The sequence below is a fragment of the Hyaena hyaena genome, unplaced genomic scaffold (genome assembly GCF_003009895.1).
Source record: "Hyaena hyaena isolate Hyena2069 unplaced genomic scaffold, ASM300989v1 scaffold_235, whole genome shotgun sequence".
Lineage (NCBI taxonomy): Eukaryota > Metazoa > Chordata > Mammalia > Carnivora > Hyaenidae > Hyaena > Hyaena hyaena.
This window is the reverse complement of record NW_024080867.1, coordinates 1,186,882-1,202,417: the sequence shown is the minus strand read 5'-3', so window position 1 is coordinate 1,202,417 and position 15,536 is coordinate 1,186,882. Positions and strand designations below refer to the sequence as shown.

At 54.6% G+C, this 15,536-nt stretch overlaps 1 protein-coding gene across 2 annotated transcripts; it reads left to right on the top strand.

The window, feature by feature from the left end:
* The first annotated feature begins 2,727 nt into the window (after positions 1-2,727).
* On the top strand, positions 2,728-13,778 carry RDH13 (retinol dehydrogenase 13). Of its 2 annotated transcripts, none has more exons than XM_039244246.1 (7): positions 2,728-2,888; positions 5,553-5,671; positions 7,165-7,320; positions 8,913-9,017; positions 9,874-10,086; positions 11,106-11,207; positions 12,616-13,778. In XM_039244246.1, the coding sequence occupies exons 1-7, from the start codon at positions 2,824-2,826 to the stop codon at positions 12,858-12,860; spliced, it is 1,005 nt and encodes a 334-aa protein (XP_039100177.1). In that variant the 5' UTR covers positions 2,728-2,823; the 3' UTR covers positions 12,861-13,778. The 2 variants fall into 2 exon arrangements, with proteins under 2 accessions (XP_039100177.1, XP_039100178.1); XM_039244247.1 differs by lacking the exons at positions 2,728-2,888; positions 5,553-5,671 and adding exons at positions 5,831-6,138; positions 6,413-6,552.
* The last annotated feature ends 1,758 nt before the right edge of the window (positions 13,779-15,536 follow it).

The following is a 15,536-nucleotide window of genomic DNA, read 5'->3' as shown; positions in this document are numbered from 1 at the left end:
TAAAGCTGAAGGCAGAGTCTGTCCGGAGCCACACACAGATGAATTAACTTTACTGTCAGCATCAGGAGGTCTGTGAGGGCAGAGACCTTGTCTGTTTTGTTGCCGGCCTCCCCAGGCTGAAGTTCAATGCCTGGGACACAGTAGGGGCCCATTAAATAATTGCTGAAAGGAATATAAAAGCAGGACTGGTAGAGAGTAGGACCATTCTACTGCAGACAGGCGTGGAGGCTGATTTTATTTGCTTCTGGCATTTTGCTACTACACAGACACAGGGCTGTGAGGAACATTTTCCTATGTATCTTTCTTTCCAAATGACTAATTCTGTCTTAGCATAAATTCCTACGAGAGGAATGGCAGGTCAGAGATATGCACAAATGATCGTGCCATGTATTGCTGAATGGCTTTTAGGCAGGTTGTACTAATTGGTACTTCCACCAGCAGGTGTGAGTACCTGTTTTACCACATCGTTGCCAACCCTGGATATTAGCCTTGTTTCCCTCTTGCCAATCTGATAGGTGAAAAATATCATTCTGTAATTATCCTAATGAGCATTTGTTTGATTCCTAGGAAGGCTGAGCAGTTTCATGTGTGTGTTGACTTTACTTTGCAAATAGCCCATCATACCATTTGCTTATGCTTTCCTATGCAACGAGAGGTCCTTGTTGATTTGTTAGAGCCCTTTATATATGAAGGATAAGGACTCTGCCATTTGGTGGGTAAGAGGAACCAGAAACTGAGAGAAGGGAAGTCGCTGTTCAAGGCATATGTCTAAGAGGTAGACTAGGAATTGATACAAGACCTGTGTCGGTCAGGGTCTGGGGTTCTCTAGCACAGCCTCGATGGCACCTTCCCCCTTCCCAGGGTCCAGGAGCCCCAAGTTCCCACAATCTCGGAAAGGGGAGAGGCTTTTCACCAGACTCAGTCACCTTTGCTACACCTCTATTCTTGCCTTACAAACCTATTCTTTGGTTTCTTGCGTAGATTAAATATACATACTAGGTACTCAATAAATAGTAGCTGGTACGATTACTTACTTTTTCTTTTAAAATTTCCCTTTAGCCACATCTCTTGCCCCCTGCCTCCCCATTCAAGCCAACCTGCTACCATCCTGAACATGCGTCTGTCTCCAAACAACTTGCCTCGTGACTTCTAGCCTCTGCATACGCTGTTACACTTGTCTACTTGTTCCTCGCCACTCATTCGTCTTGCAGAACTCCTACACATCCTTCAAAACCCTATTTGGGTTTCCCCTCCTCTAGGAACTTTTTCCACATTCTTAGGCTGAGTCTCCAATCACACAGCCTGGATCCAGGGCTGATGTGTTCCCTTTGGGTGCCCTGTGTCTGGGAGGGCACATGGAACTCACAGTTTTCAGGGCACTACAGAAATGAGCAACATCACCTCCGTGGGAAAGATCATTAGCTCCAAACTGCAAAAGCTACAAACCCAAGGGGAATACATTTTATTTTATATCTACAAAACATTACATCAAATTTGTTGTCCAGTCCAATATTCAAAAACCTCTCGGGACATTTGGAAACCATTTATCAGATATTTCTCACCTTGTAAGAATTTTCAGGCATGTCTGTTGATTAAAGACAAACCTGATTGAATCATAAATCAGATGAGTTACTTGTGGTCAAGTAATTTCCAAAACCAAATTGTAAAAAAATTTCAGTTTTTCTTTTAGTCAGCTTTATTGCTGGACAATTTACATGCAGTAAAATTCACTATTTTTAAGTGAACACACTGGTAACATTTCACAAATGTATGTAGTCATGTATGTAACTGCCAGTATGATTGCGATAGAGACTATTTCCAAAACCGGAAGAAGTTCCCTCTCTGGTGACCTCTTCCCCGACCCTGGCACCGCAGATCCTGTCCTTCCCTGTAGTCTTGTGTCCCCTGGAATGTCATCTAACTCCAGTCATGTGGCATGCAGTCTGCTGTCTGGCTCCCTGCACTCAGAATGATGCTTTCGTCCTTCATCCGTGTTGCGGCAACTGCCAGCCGTTCATTCTTTTTATTCAATAATAACCTACTGTATGAATTTATAGTAATTTATCCAGGAGTCCAAGCCCCCGCCCCTCCTCTCTCAGACCCAAGAGTCCTGACCCCCAGCCCCACCTCCCTCAAACCAGGAGTCCAAGCCCACGGACTGTCCTCTCAGACCCTTCAGCCCTGACCCCCAAGGCTCCTCCTACCTCAGACCCAGGAGTCCACCCCCCCCCCCCAGACCCAGCAATCCAGGCCCCCAGCCCCCTTCTCTCAGACCCAGGAGTCCAGGCCCTGCACCCTCCTCCCTCAGCCCTGATCTACTTCTCCCTTAGGACCCCAGGGGTTTGGGAATCCCCAGGGTGTTAAATCCTAGTTTCTGAGCACCGAAAGTCTCACATTCTCTCGTAAAGTCTATGAAGAAGGTACTATTGGTGAACACGCATTTTAGGTGGGAAACAGGCTGACATAACTGAAAGATACACAGAAGCAGCAGCAAGGTCTTAACCTGGGTGTTGCAGCAGAAGCGCGCCGCTCCAGGGAGCAGTGGGAACGCGACGTCCTTAGAACCCCACAAGGCCCCGCCCCTACGCTTCGCCCCCAGGCCACGGCCACACCCACTTCTCGGGAACTACCGTTCCCAGCTGCAGCGCGCAGGCTCGTAGGTCCCGCCCTGGAAGCCCCGCCCCTTTAAGCCCCGCCCCTTCCGGAAGCCTGGGTCCCAGTTGCGCCTGGCCTTCCCCACGTGGGTCTCCGGCTGCGCGCTCCCAGGGGTGACCCGGCGGCAGGTCTCCGGGGGGCTCCCCGTGGAACCCCGGTCTTGCCGGCATGAACCGCTACCTCCTGCCGCTGTCCGTGCTGGGCACGGTGGCGGGTGGCGCCGTGCTGCTGCGGTGAGTGCGCGCTGCTGGGGCGCGGCTGCAGCCGCGACGGGGGGAGGCTGGGGAGAGTTGCTTGGTGGTCGTCAGCCTAAGGCTCGTCCAGCTCATCCGACCAGCCCCGCTCCCAGACAGTGCTGGGGGGCAAACCTAGGTAGGCCCCCGAGGGCAGGTCACGGCCCAAGGTCACCCCACTGGAAGGGGCGGATCCGGGCCCTTGGGAACCTGCCGGTCTAGTTGCTTCCGTATTTGTCATTGATTATTGAATCCATACTGTAGATACTTTATTGAGCAGTCTCCGTAGTCACGTGCTGGCCCCGGTGCAAGGAAAATGTGTGCCACCTTAAGCTCTCTTACCCGAAATCAGAGATGCAAACTGAGTTGCCCAACACAGTGCACGACCAGATGGTATTGCATGGGTTATATACGTGGCTCGCCCAGGCAAACTCACTAAAAAACCCCACAGAAAACCCAGCCAACCCAATATGCCTTAGCAACACTGCTCCGGAGAGTTTCCTGCGCTGATGGGAGTGTTTTATATTTGTGCTCTTCGTTACGATAGCACTTATATAGATAGCACTTATGTATACAGCATTATGCCTGTAGTTAATATGGTATTGTATTGTACGCTTATTAAGAGGGTGGAAATCATGTTAAGTGTTCTTACCACAATTAAAACAAAACTTAGCAATATATAATTTTTTTTTTATAGAGAGCTAGAGAGAGAGCAGAAGTGAGCAAGAGACAGAGAGAGAGAAGAGAGAAGCAGGGCTCAAAGTGGGGATCGAATTCATATCAAGAGGGCCTCCAGCTCATGTCACGTGGGACTCAAACTCACACGCTCATGACCTGAGCCGAAGTCAGATGCTTAATGACTGAGCCACCCAGGTGCCCAGCAATATATAATTTAAAAAAATGTGTATTTATTTTTGAGAGAGGGAGTGGTGTGCAAGTGGGGGAGGGGCAGCGAGAAGTAAGAGAATCCTAACCAGGCTCCATGCTCAGCACAGAATCTGCGGAGGGGCTTGATCTCAAGACCTGAGATCGTGACCTGAGCCAAAATCAAGAGTCGGACACTTAACTGACTGAGCCACCCAGGCACCCAAGCAATATATAACTGTATTACAGTTACACAATACAAGAGATTGTCTGGGAGGTCTGAAAGTCATTGGAATATTGAAATACCTTTTTTTTTTTTTTAAGGGAATTTAACATAGAGTGTAAATCTCTTTGAATAACTTTTTGGGTTTATATGCTTGAGCTGTGATGAGGTTTCATTTTGAACTTGTTGCTTCTGATCTTTTTCATGTACTTGGCCTGATTTGGTATTTATAATTCATTGAACTCTGTAATATTAACTGTTTTGGAAGTTCTAGAAAATGGAAATAGTTTTTTTTTTAATGGAAATAATTCTTTGTATAAAATTCATTCTTACTGTTTTTATTTTTATTCATAGTGTTGTCTTTCAGTCCTGAAAAACTAAAAATAGTAATAATAATAAAGTGACAGCATGGAACAGGAAGAACGAAAGATAGCTGAGTGCCCCGGGGGGAAAGTATGACTATTTTTAATTAATTATTTTTTTAAAAAGTTTATTTAAGTAATCTCTGCACCCAACATGGGGCTCAAACTCACGACCCCAAGATCAAGAGTCGTTTGCTTTTCCAACTGAGCTAGCCAGGTGCCCCTATTTTTTTTTAATGTTTTTTAAACTTATTTTTGAGAGACAGACAGCATGAGCAGGGGAGGGGCAGAGAGAGAGGGAGACGCAGAATCCGAAACAGGCTCCAGGCTTCGAGCTGTCAGCACAGAGCCTGACACGGGGCTCGAACCCACAAACCATGAGATCATGACCTGAGCCGAAGTCTGAAACTCAACCGGGTGCCCCATAGGTGCCCCTATTTTTAATTTAAATAAAAACGTAGCCCCAGGTGGCTGGTGGTTTCCATGTTGTACAGCTCCCTTCTCATGGAGGTGGCATTATTTGGCCAGTCCCCTCTTGGTGACATTCAGTTGTTTCCAGTATTTGGCCTCTGTGGGATATGGGTAAAGAATATACCCCCCCCCCCAAGATGTGCGTGTCCTAATGCTCAGAGCCTGTGAATGTTCCTTTACCTGTCAAAGGGGGCTTTGCGGATGCTATGGAGGTGAGGAGCCTGAGATGAGGAGGTGGTCCCAGCGCCATCACAATGGTCCTTCCGAGTCAGGGACTTGCAGACGTTGTCCCGCTGACTTTGGAGACAGGAGGGGCCACGAGCCAGCGGGCATCTCTAGAAGCCGGAAAAGGCCTGGAACAAGCCTCTGTCCTAGAGCCTCCAGAAGGAACACGGCTCTGCCCTCACCCAGTGAGCTCGGCTCCTGCCTGCAGAGCCCTATGTTACACGAGCAGAGTCTGAACTCCCCCAAGCTCGGGCTGATTCGTTCCAGCGCCCACAGCAAACGAATACAGCGGGTCTTCATCAAGTACCGACTCTCGTGGGGGCTTCCCCATGGCAGGCCACGCTGAGCCCTTTACCTGTGACATCACAGAGGCCCCCACTCAGTTACCACATGTCCTTACCGTCTTTCGATTTGTGGAACACAAGCCCAGTGGGGTCATTTGCCCAAGAGCCTAATAGTTGGGGGCACCTGCAGCGAGGGTGTGGACGGACAGCTGACCATGTCACTTCTCGCCTGCAGAGATTATGTCGCCGGAGGGTCCTGTCCCAGCAAGGCCAACATTCTTGGGAAGACCGTCATTGTGACCGGCGCCAACACGGGCATCGGGAAGCAGACCGCCTTGGAGCTGGCCAGGAGAGGTGAGGTCCCGGTGGGCACCTGCTTCCTCTGCCTGCGGCTTGGGGTGTGAGGTCTGGTGCTGGAGGCCTTGCTTCCCTGGGGGATGGGAAGGCCATCTGGTCGTCCAAAGTCACGTCCGCATACGCCACAAAGGTTCATCTCTGAACACGGTGAGGGGGGCTCTGGGTCTCAGAGGAGGCTGTGGACCGCCAGCAGTTTCTGGGGGAGCTTTTCTCTTTGCATCGGCCTTGTGCTTCCTTACGGTAGTTGACTCCGTCCTGATGGCTGGGTTGGGACCTGGGTCAGGGGTTGGGGGTCAGGATCTGCTTTGGGCTCCTGCAGGCTTACTGGTCAGGCGTTTTGTAGAGGCCCCTAGATGTGGGTCCGTTCAGTGTTTTTCTCGTGGTCGGACCGGGGTCCTGGAGGAAGTCCATGCAGGAGGGGTGCCCCTCCCAGCACGTGAAGATCTCCTTCCAAGTTAGGAGCGGTGGGTTTCCTGTTGCTTCAGGCACCGGGAAAGGAGGAGTCAAGGACTTGGGTTTGAGCTGCTAGAGGACCAGAGCTGCCACTGGTGGGGGCAGGAAGGCGGTGGTGGGGCAGGCGTGAGGGCGGTGGGAGATTGGGAACTTTCTGTGGGCTTGACGGGCCAGGCAGGGGCTGCCTGTCCACCCCTGAGGTCAGAGCGGTGGGGGCCGTGATGGGCGGCACACCCCCCCCCCCCAGGATTTCCCCTAGCAGGGGGCACATGCTCCTCCTCCCAGGAAAGGGTGAGAGGAGAAATTGGGTGGACACACCCAGCGCAGTCCTGAGGGCCCGGAGGCAGCAGAGGATGACCGGATCCAGGGTCCGATGAGCTCCCCTGTGGACTGCGTGAGGGGCAGCGGGGCCCAGTGGCGGGCAGGTAAGCCACGCATACCCACGTGGTCCACAGCATGGCTGCCTGTTCTCCGATCCCTGGTTTTGTTATTTTTCTCATTTTTTTTTTATGGCTGTATTGAAATTTAATCCACACAATGCATAATTTACCTATCTATCTCTTAAAAATTTTTATTTATTTTGATAGAGCGTGCATACTGGGGAGGGTCAGAGAGAGGGAGAGAGAGAATCCCAAGCAGCTTCTGAAGTGTCAGCACAGAGCCCGATGTGGAGCTCGAACCCATGAACCATGAGATCATCTAAGCTGAAATTAAGAGTTGGACACTTAACTGACTGAGCCACTGAGGCATCCCTTGAGGGGAGAATTTTAAAAATATTCTTTATATGGGGCACCTGGGTGGCTCAGTCTGACCATGGCTCAGGTCATGATCTCACGGCTCGAGGGTTCGAGCCCCGCATTGGGCTCTGTGCTGACAGCTCAGAGCCTGGAGCTGCTTCAGATTCTGTGTCTCCCTCTCTCTCTGCCCCTCCTCCACTCGCACTCTGTCTCTCTCTCTCTCTCTCTCTCTCTCAAAAATAAATAAACGTTAAAAAGAAATTTTTTTTTAATTTTCTTTATCCTGGCCTGGGCTTCCAGGAGGCAACATCATTCTGGCCTGTCGGGACATGGAGAAGTGTGAGGCGGCAGCAAAGGACATTCGCAGGGAGACCCTTAATCACCACGTCAACGCCCGGCACCTGGACTTGGCCTCCCTCAAGTCCATCCGAGAGTTCGCAGCGAAGATCATTGAAGGTAGGAGGGAGGACGCCGGCCCTGTGGGGCGAGGCCGTGGGTGGCTGGGCTGGGAGGAGGGAATGAAACCAGGCAAGTCCTAGGGCGTGGTGTCGGCAGGCCGTGGCCCGTGGTTTTGGACAGGTGCCGCCGTCTGCGGGTGAAGATACATTTTTCTTCTTTTCTGATATTGTCACGTTAGCATATCTTACGTTTCACCCATTTACATAAATGGTTGGGAAAAATCAAGAGAGTGATCTTTCTGGATATGTGGACAGTGTATGGAATTCAAATGTCTGTGTCTGCAAATAAAGTTTTATTGGCACACAGTCATGCCTGTTAGTTTCTGGATCACCTGTGCCCGTGTTAGTCCTGCGACGGCGGAGTCTGTCTTAGAGACAGACTGTATGGGCCGCAAAGCCAAGAGTATTTAGCCTGGTCCTTTCCAGGAGAGGTTTGCTCTGTTGGAAAACAAACTCCTCCGGCATTAGATTGTCCAGGACACAGAGGCCCATGAGGCTGGATGGGCAGGGAGATGGCGGAGGAGCGAGCCTGCTGAAGGGGATGGTGCTGACCCACCCCGGGTTCCCGAGGCTCACTGGCTCTCCTGGGTGACAGGTGACGCCCGGGACGCAGAGAGGAGTCAGAGCCAGGCTCTGTGCCCGGTCCCCTGGGTGGGATGCGGCCATGACGATGCGGCACAGCGCAGAGTACCCGGCGCTCACACTGCCTTTGCTGGGGGCTGCTTTCTGCAGGTCCGGGGATGAGGCTGGCATTTTTCTGCACTTTGTCATGCTCGTGACTCTCTGGCTTTGCTTCTCACCAGATGTTCTCAGAACTGGCTTACATCCTTAGGTTTGAGAGCAGGAATGACCTTTGTGGGATGGAACGTTGAGAAAGTACAGACCGGGGTACAGGCAACCCTCTCCCTGCCGCTGGCTCCCAGACGCCTTCTGACGGATACAGGGAGACGGTGCTGTCATTCATCCCATTTTACAGATGAGGAAACAGGCCCGGGGAGGTATGGCTGCTTGTGCCTGTGGAGAGGCAGGGCTGGGAATTGGGTGCGGCACTGGCTAACCCCGAGCTGGGGTTCCCACGAGTAGCCCCCAGTTTCAGGCCCCGAGGCCCCTGCTGATGTGACCTCTTCCCTTTCCAGGAAACGTCTCCAAGATGTAGGTGGGGGCCTATCTGTGTCTTGCTGCCGGCGCTGAGTAGAGCAGACGGACTGGCTGGAGACCAGTCTCTTCAGGGGTGTGGAGGCCCAAAGTCCGGGATCCAGGGCTCAGCAGGGTGGTGCTGCCTGAGACAGGACGGCCCCTCCTGCGTCTTTCAGCTTCTGCTGGTGGCCCTCGGTCCTCGAAGCAGCATCGCTGTGTCTCTGATTGTGTCCCCCCCGAGTCCTACTGGGTTAGGGCCCCAGGATGACCTTATCTTAACTGGATAACTTTTGCTAAGACTCTGCAAAGTCAGGCTGCGTTCGCAGGCTCCGGGTGCGCGTGAATGTCTGGGGGACACTGCTCAGCCCAGGGTAGGGGGTGCTGTCCACCGAGCCGTGCCCGAGCTCCACGCAGGCGTGGGGCTGACGCGTTTGCCCTCACCCCGTCCTGCAGAGGAGGAGCGCGTGCACATCCTGGTCAACAACGCGGCCGTGATGCGGTGCCCCCACTGGACCACCGAGGACGGCTTTGAGATGCAGTTTGGCGTTAACCACCTGGGTGAGGCCGCGGGCTGCGCGGGGGCAGCTTCGGCCTGGGACGTGGACGGGGGCCCCCGTGGGAGGGCGGGGGTCCTCCTCACGCAAGGGCAGCGGGGCGGCCCCTGTGGGGTCACCGGCAGCTCGGAGTTGCCAGCTCACGGCTGGGTGCCCCGCTAGTCCTTCAGATCCTCCCTCCGCCTCTTGGCCTTCTGACCCCTTCTGTCCTCCGGTCTGTCTGTCCTTCAGCTACTCTGCTGAACGGAACAGGGGTGAGGAGGAAATAGATACTGGGCAGGCGCCAGGCGCTGGATCAGGGCCCACCCTCATGACCTCATTTTCACTTGACCGCCTTTCCAAAGACCCCTCTAAGTAAGACCACAAGCTGAGGTCTAGAAGGGTCATAACTCACATGACTATTATTCGGTGTCCTATTGGCTGGGACCCAGTCACATGACCTGATTCCGGTGCAAGGGAGTCTGGGAAATGTAGTCCTCCAGTGGGCAGTCCTGCGCACAGCTCCAAAATTCTATGACGGAAGGAGAAATGGCGGAAGCATTTGGCGGAAGGGTCTGGGGAGGCGGCGGGGTCGGCCCCGCGGCTGACCTCGAGGAGGTCGGCGGGATGGTTCTTTCCTGCGGGGCTGCCCTGCGCGCAGAGGCCCGGCGTCCACCCGCCCGGTGGCCGGGGCGCCTCCCTGCTGTGTCTGCGGTTGTGCAGACCGCAGCCTCCAGACGTTGCCAGAGGCCCCTGGGGCCGGCACTGGCCCCGGCCCAGAGCCGCGGGGCCCTGGGAGGGTCACACGAGGCAGCGTCCTCAGGACGGTCCTGCGCGCCAGGTGAGGATTCAGGCAGAACTCCGTGTCGTCCTTCATCCAGGTCACTTTCTTTTGACCAACTTGCTGCTCGACAAGCTGAAAGCCTCGGCCCCTTCGCGCATCATCAACCTCTCGTCCTTGGCGCACGTTGCGGGCCACATAGACTTCGAGGACTTGAACTGGGAGAGGAGGGAGTACGACACGAAGGCGGCCTACTGCCAGAGCAAGCTGGCCGTGCTCCTGTTCACCAGGGAGCTGAGCCGGCGGCTGCAGGGTGCGTGGGTGCCGAGCCTCGCCCGCCGGCCCGGGCCGGTCCTCCGGCGGCGCCGGGCCCCCAGCCGTGGGCGACACACACCGCCCTGCTCCCCGGCGCCGGAGCGGACGCCGCTGAGCCACCCGCCTTCTTCCCCGCTCCTCCTGCACCGCCATCCAGGCCTCCGGTGCCCGGGCTAGCGCTTCTCAGGCGCGGGCGGGTGGAGCCCCCGGAGACATTAGGCAGTACCTGAAGATAGTTTGGGCAGCGGAGGTGGGGTGAGCGTAGCTGCTGCCACGTGGCCGAGGACGGGAGAAAGAACGATCCGACCTTGGCGTCCGTGGGGCTGAGGTTGGAGTCTGCCCTGTGCACTTGCTTCTCAGAGAGCATCGTGGACCAGCCGCGTCCACTCAGCCGGGAGCTGACCGTAACTGTAGCATTTCAGGCCCCACCTCGAGCCAAGGCTTCCTATGCCAGGGGGTGGGGAGATGGGGAGGTGGGGAGGTGGAGTAGCCCGGCAGCTGGGGTAGCTCAGGCCCTCCGGGTGATTTTTACATATGCTCAGGTTTGGGGAACCCTGCTCTATCTAGGCAGTTATGCAACAGAGCTGGGGTTTTTTGTGTGTTTTTTTAGTTAAAAAAAATTTTTTTTAACGTTTATCCATTCTTGAGAGACAGAGTATGGGTGGGGGAGGAACAGAGAGAGAGAGGGAGACACAGAATCCAAAGCGGGCTCCAGGCTCTGAGCTGTCAGCACGGAGCCTGATGCGGGGCTCCAACCACAAACTGTGAGATCATGACCTGAGCTGAAGTCTGATGCTTAATCGACCGAGCCCCCATCAACATCAACAGAGCTGCTTTGTAAGATGAAACTACTTGATGTGGAAGTTTCCGAGCAAGAGGGGTGATGTGGATTTGGATTCAAGGGGAGGACACAGAATGGGACGGGCCTAGAGCCAAGGGTGGGTGGCCTCAGCCTTCCGGGTGGGAGTGAACGTGGTGTCTGCCTCCCCCCTTGCCCCTCTCTTCCCTCCCCTTCAGGCACAGGCGTGACTGTCAATGCTCTGCACCCCGGCGTGGCCAGGACGGAGCTGGGCAGACACACGGGCATGCACAGCTCTGCCTTCTCCAGCTTCACCCTCGGTAAGCCCCCTCCTGGCCTGGGGGCCCTCAGCTGAATGCCTACCCTCCCAGCCCGGGGCCTGGCTCCCTCCGGTGAATCGGGTTCCGCAGAGAAACGATAGCATATACACAGGTCTCTGAGAGATCTGTCGTGAGGGACTGGCTCGTGCGTTTATGGAGGCTGAGAAGTCCTGAGATCTGCCACCTGTCCGCTGGAGGCCCAGGAGAGGCGATGGTGTGTCCCTGTCCAAACCCAAAGGCCTGGGAACCAGGGGAGCCCTGGTGTAAGCCCCAGCCAGGCCAGGGCACTGGTGTCTGAGGGCAGGAGGGGATGGGGGGGGGTCCCAGCTGAAGCAGAGAGAGAGCGGAGTTGGCCCTTGGTCCACCTTTCGTTCTGTTCACACGATCCACTAACTGCATGGTGGCTGCCCACATCGGTGTGGGCCGATCTCTACTCCTTCAGAGAGCCCCTCACACTCAGAGACTATCTCTGGGGCTTGGCTCTGCCCCCTTCCTTGGATATTCTGAGGGTCCTGAGAACGAGTTACTCGTACATGTGGACCCAGCCTGCCATCCGTGGAAACAGCCCCAGGAAGCAGGCCAGATCCTACTTGATGAGGAAACCGAGTCTCAGCGAAGGAGACCGTGGAGCAGACTCCCCCTTGTGCTCACGGCGGCTCCAGCTTCACCCCAGACGAGCTTGCCACCCAGGGAGGCCTCCTCCGCTCTCGGAGCCTCCGTTCCCTGAAGTACGGAGCGAGGGCCGTAATGGCACACCCCACACTCGCTGGGAGGATGAGATGGCCCTTAAAAGGGCCGGCAGAGGGTCTGACCCAGCTTTCAGCTGAATAATTAGAACTTTAGAACTAGTATTTATCATCTTGAAAAACATTTCATGGGTGGGTGCCCGATATCAGGGATTCTAAGTTGAGGCTCGTGCTGGAGACATTTCATAAATAAAGGTTGTTTTAAAGCAAGAGGGGGTAGGGTAAGGGCTCCGAGCTGAAGGAGAGGAGGGCAAGCAAAACATTTCATGGGTGGGTGCCCGATATCAGGGATTCTAAGTTGAGGCTCGTGCTGGAGACATTTCATAAATAAAGGTTGTTTTAAAGCAAGAGGGGGTAGGGTAAGGGCTCCGAGCTGAAGGAGAGGAGGGCAAGCTCCTATTTGCCGGGGGAAAGCTGGGGAGGCTTGCTGGGGAAGGCAGCTTTGGGGCTGGTGTCTGCATCTGGAGGATGTGGCTGGGCAGTGCCAGGGAAGGGAACTGGTAGAGGGGGCCTCGGAGGCAAAGGCCTGGAGGTGGGCTGTGTGGGCCTGCGGTCCGACTTGTGGCCTCTGTGGGCCCTGGGCAGGCTGGTGGTGGAGTTGGGCCGTCTGTATCCTCCTCTCAGAAAGTGCATGGACTGAATGCTCTGTGGGCCGATTGCAGGGCCCATCTTCTGGCTGCTGGTCAAGAGCCCCCAGCTGGCAGCCCAGACCAGCACGTACCTGGCTGTGGCAGAGGAACTGGAGGGCGTTTCCGGAAAGTACTTCGATGGACTCAAAGAGAAGGCTCCAGCCCCGGAAGCTGAGGATGAGGAGGTAGCCCAGAGGCTTTGGGCTGAAAGTGCTCGCCTGGTGGGCCTGGAGATGTCCCGTGGCTCCTCTGTGAGGGGACAGCCCCTCGACGAATAGCCTCTGGGACCAGGTGTGAAAACCACGTGGGAAGCTGAATTACCAGGATGCACAGCCAGGCCGAGGCTGGCTGCTCTGTCTGCAGCACCCTCTAGGTGGCAGTGTTGCCCAAGGAATTCTGGCTGCCACACCTACATCACCCTCTAGGTGGCAGTGTTGGTCAAGGAATGTTGACTACCATGCCCACGTCCGGTCTAGGTGTTACTGTTGACACCACAGGAGCCCCAAGGCCCACCAGTGCTGGTGCTCGTGCCCGCAGCACCCCCTAGATGGCATTATCGCTCAAGGAACGCTGGCTGCTATGCCCACACCGTCCGGTAGGGGCCACTAGTGGTTCTTGTTTCTCTTCTCAGGCACAGTGGACCCAGCTGCAGGTGCACACCTGGCCCACTGGCCGGCAGGTGCGCGGGGCCGTCAGACACCTGCCTTGTGCATGTAACTGGGAGCTGCTGAGGGAGGAGTCCGCTCCCCTCGGTGTGGCCATGGCAGGAGAGTCAGTGGTGCCCACGGTGCAGAACTGTACGGCCAGTGGAAAAGCTGTCAGCCAGACAGGGTCAAGTTCATGGTTCCCCATGGGACCCTGCACACCCTCAGTCACCTCTCTGAGCCTCGGTTTCTCCCACTGTAGAATGTGCAGAGTAACTTGACTACCTCACAGGATGGTATGGTGGTTAAGGAGTTCTCGTCCGGCTCGGGGAGGGGCAGCTGTGCGCTCCTTGCTGGCACCAAAAGGCTCAGTGCTCAAGATCCAAATACTTGAACATTAAAAAAAAAAGGTGACATTTGAGATACTTGGGGAGGCCAGGGATGCTGTTCCACGTCCACAGAACAGCAGCGGATGATTGTGCCCCTAATGCCAATCCCGAGGGAGGGGACGGAAGGAAAGGCAGAATTAAAGACGCCCCGAAGCGTTATGAATACAGGGGTTTTTCTTTCTGGTACCACATCAGAGCACAACGGTCGAAGGATGTGGTTGGGGGGAACGGACTCTGGGTGGCACCTTCCATCATGGACCCAACGGTCCCCACCCCCCGTTCATGTCCTTCTTCCCCTCTGAGAGAGGGCTGGGCCTAGCACTCGCTTCCAGCAGAAAGAACGGAGCAAAGCCTACGCCGGGTTCTGTGGTTCGGCTGCTGACCCGCATCTGCACCCCCGGCCCTCGCCCCGCCCCGATGGAGCTGTGAGCTGTCCTTTGGGGACCTCCAAGTGGCTGGGAGAGAGGAACTGAGGCCTCAGTGGAGCAATCCAGGAGCAGGTGTGAACACCAGGAGGTGGCATCATGTCGGGGGGTTACCCCAAGAGCCTGTCCACCACAGGGATGCATACCCCCCACATACACACGTACATACATGCACACGTGTGTTTCCTCATACAGTCTATGTATTTGTCCCTGTGGGATCAGGGAAAATACTTTTTTTATTTTTTAAAAATTTACATCTGGGGCACCTGGCTGACTCTAAGAGTCCGACTTCAGCTCAAGTCATGGTCTCATGTTTTCTGCGTTCAAGCCTCGCGTCGGACTCTGTGCTGACAGCCAGCTCAGAGCCTGGAGTCTGCTTCGGATTCTGTGTCTCCCCCTCTCTCTGCCCCTCCCCCGCTCTCACACTCCCTCCCTCTCTCTCTCAAAAATAAATGTTAAAACTTTTTTATATCCAGGTTAGTTCACATACAGTGTAATAATGATTTCAGGAATAGAATTTAGTGATTCATCACTCACATGACACCCAGTGCTTTTCCCAACCAGTGTTCTTAATGCCCCTTGCACATTTAGCCCACCCCTCCCTTCCCAAATACCCCTCCAGCAACCCTCGGTTTGTTCTCTGTATTTCAGAGTCCCTGGTACTGTCTGCTCATAACCTCAAAACCTCTGGTTCTCTAAGTATATGTGTAGGATTTGCCCAGAGGTGATGGTATTTGCTCACACAACCACAATACAATGGTCAAAATCCAGAAAATACTGATGATGCTGGTATCTCGTATCTAATCTGCAGCATTGAAGTCTTATCCTTTACAGTGCAAAGGAAAACCACCACAATTCTTTTCTGTCCCAGGATCCAACCCAGAATCACGTTATATTACTTGTCCTGTCTCCTTAATGCACTTTAGACTGAACTGTCTTTCTCTTGCTTCCGTGGGACACATCTGAAGAGCCCTGGCCAGGTGTCTTACAGAAAGTGCTTCAGTTTGGGTTTGTCTGTGATTTTGTGATTCGATCATCGGTGAGGCCAGTAACTCAGCAGCAGAGATGCAAAGGGCAACGGGCGCAGAGCTGTGCCATCTCTGGGGACGCGCTCCCCAACGCAGAGGCTCCCGCCGGACTTCCTGGCTCCCTGCTGTCTGGCTTTGGTGGCTCTGTCCATCAGGATCCCTTGTCTCTGCAGGTCTGGGGAGCGGGCATGTGGAGGTGCTTCGAGCAAGACCAACCAGACCCTCTCCTTGAATTTGGCTCTGGATGGGGCTGACTCCAGGACAGATGACTGATGACGTTTGTTCCAAAGGTGTCTGTCGGCTCCTGGCCCCTGCACGCCGACTCCTATCTACTAGCTTTGTAGGGCAACAGATGAGCCCAGACTGGGTGGCTCACACAATACATGCTATTCTCTTAGAGTTCTGGAGATCACAAGTCCGGAATGGGTCTCTGGGCTAAGGTCAAAATGTCACCAGGGCTGTGTTCCT

What these genes read in the sequence shown, in the direction of transcription:
- RDH13 (XM_039244246.1), top strand. Translation starts at nt 2,824, where the DNA reads ATGAACCGCTACCTCCTGCCGCTGTCCGTGCTGGGCACGGTGGCGGGT. An exon ending in GGTGGCGCCGTGCTGCTGCG is followed by an intron (nt 2,889 to 5,552) that starts GTGAGTGCGCGC and finishes TCTCGCCTGCAG; the next exon opens with AGATTATGTCGCCGGAGGGT. An exon ending in CGCAGCGAAGATCATTGAAG is followed by an intron (nt 7,321 to 8,912) that starts GTAGGAGGGAGG and finishes CCCGTCCTGCAG; the next exon opens with AGGAGGAGCGCGTGCACATC.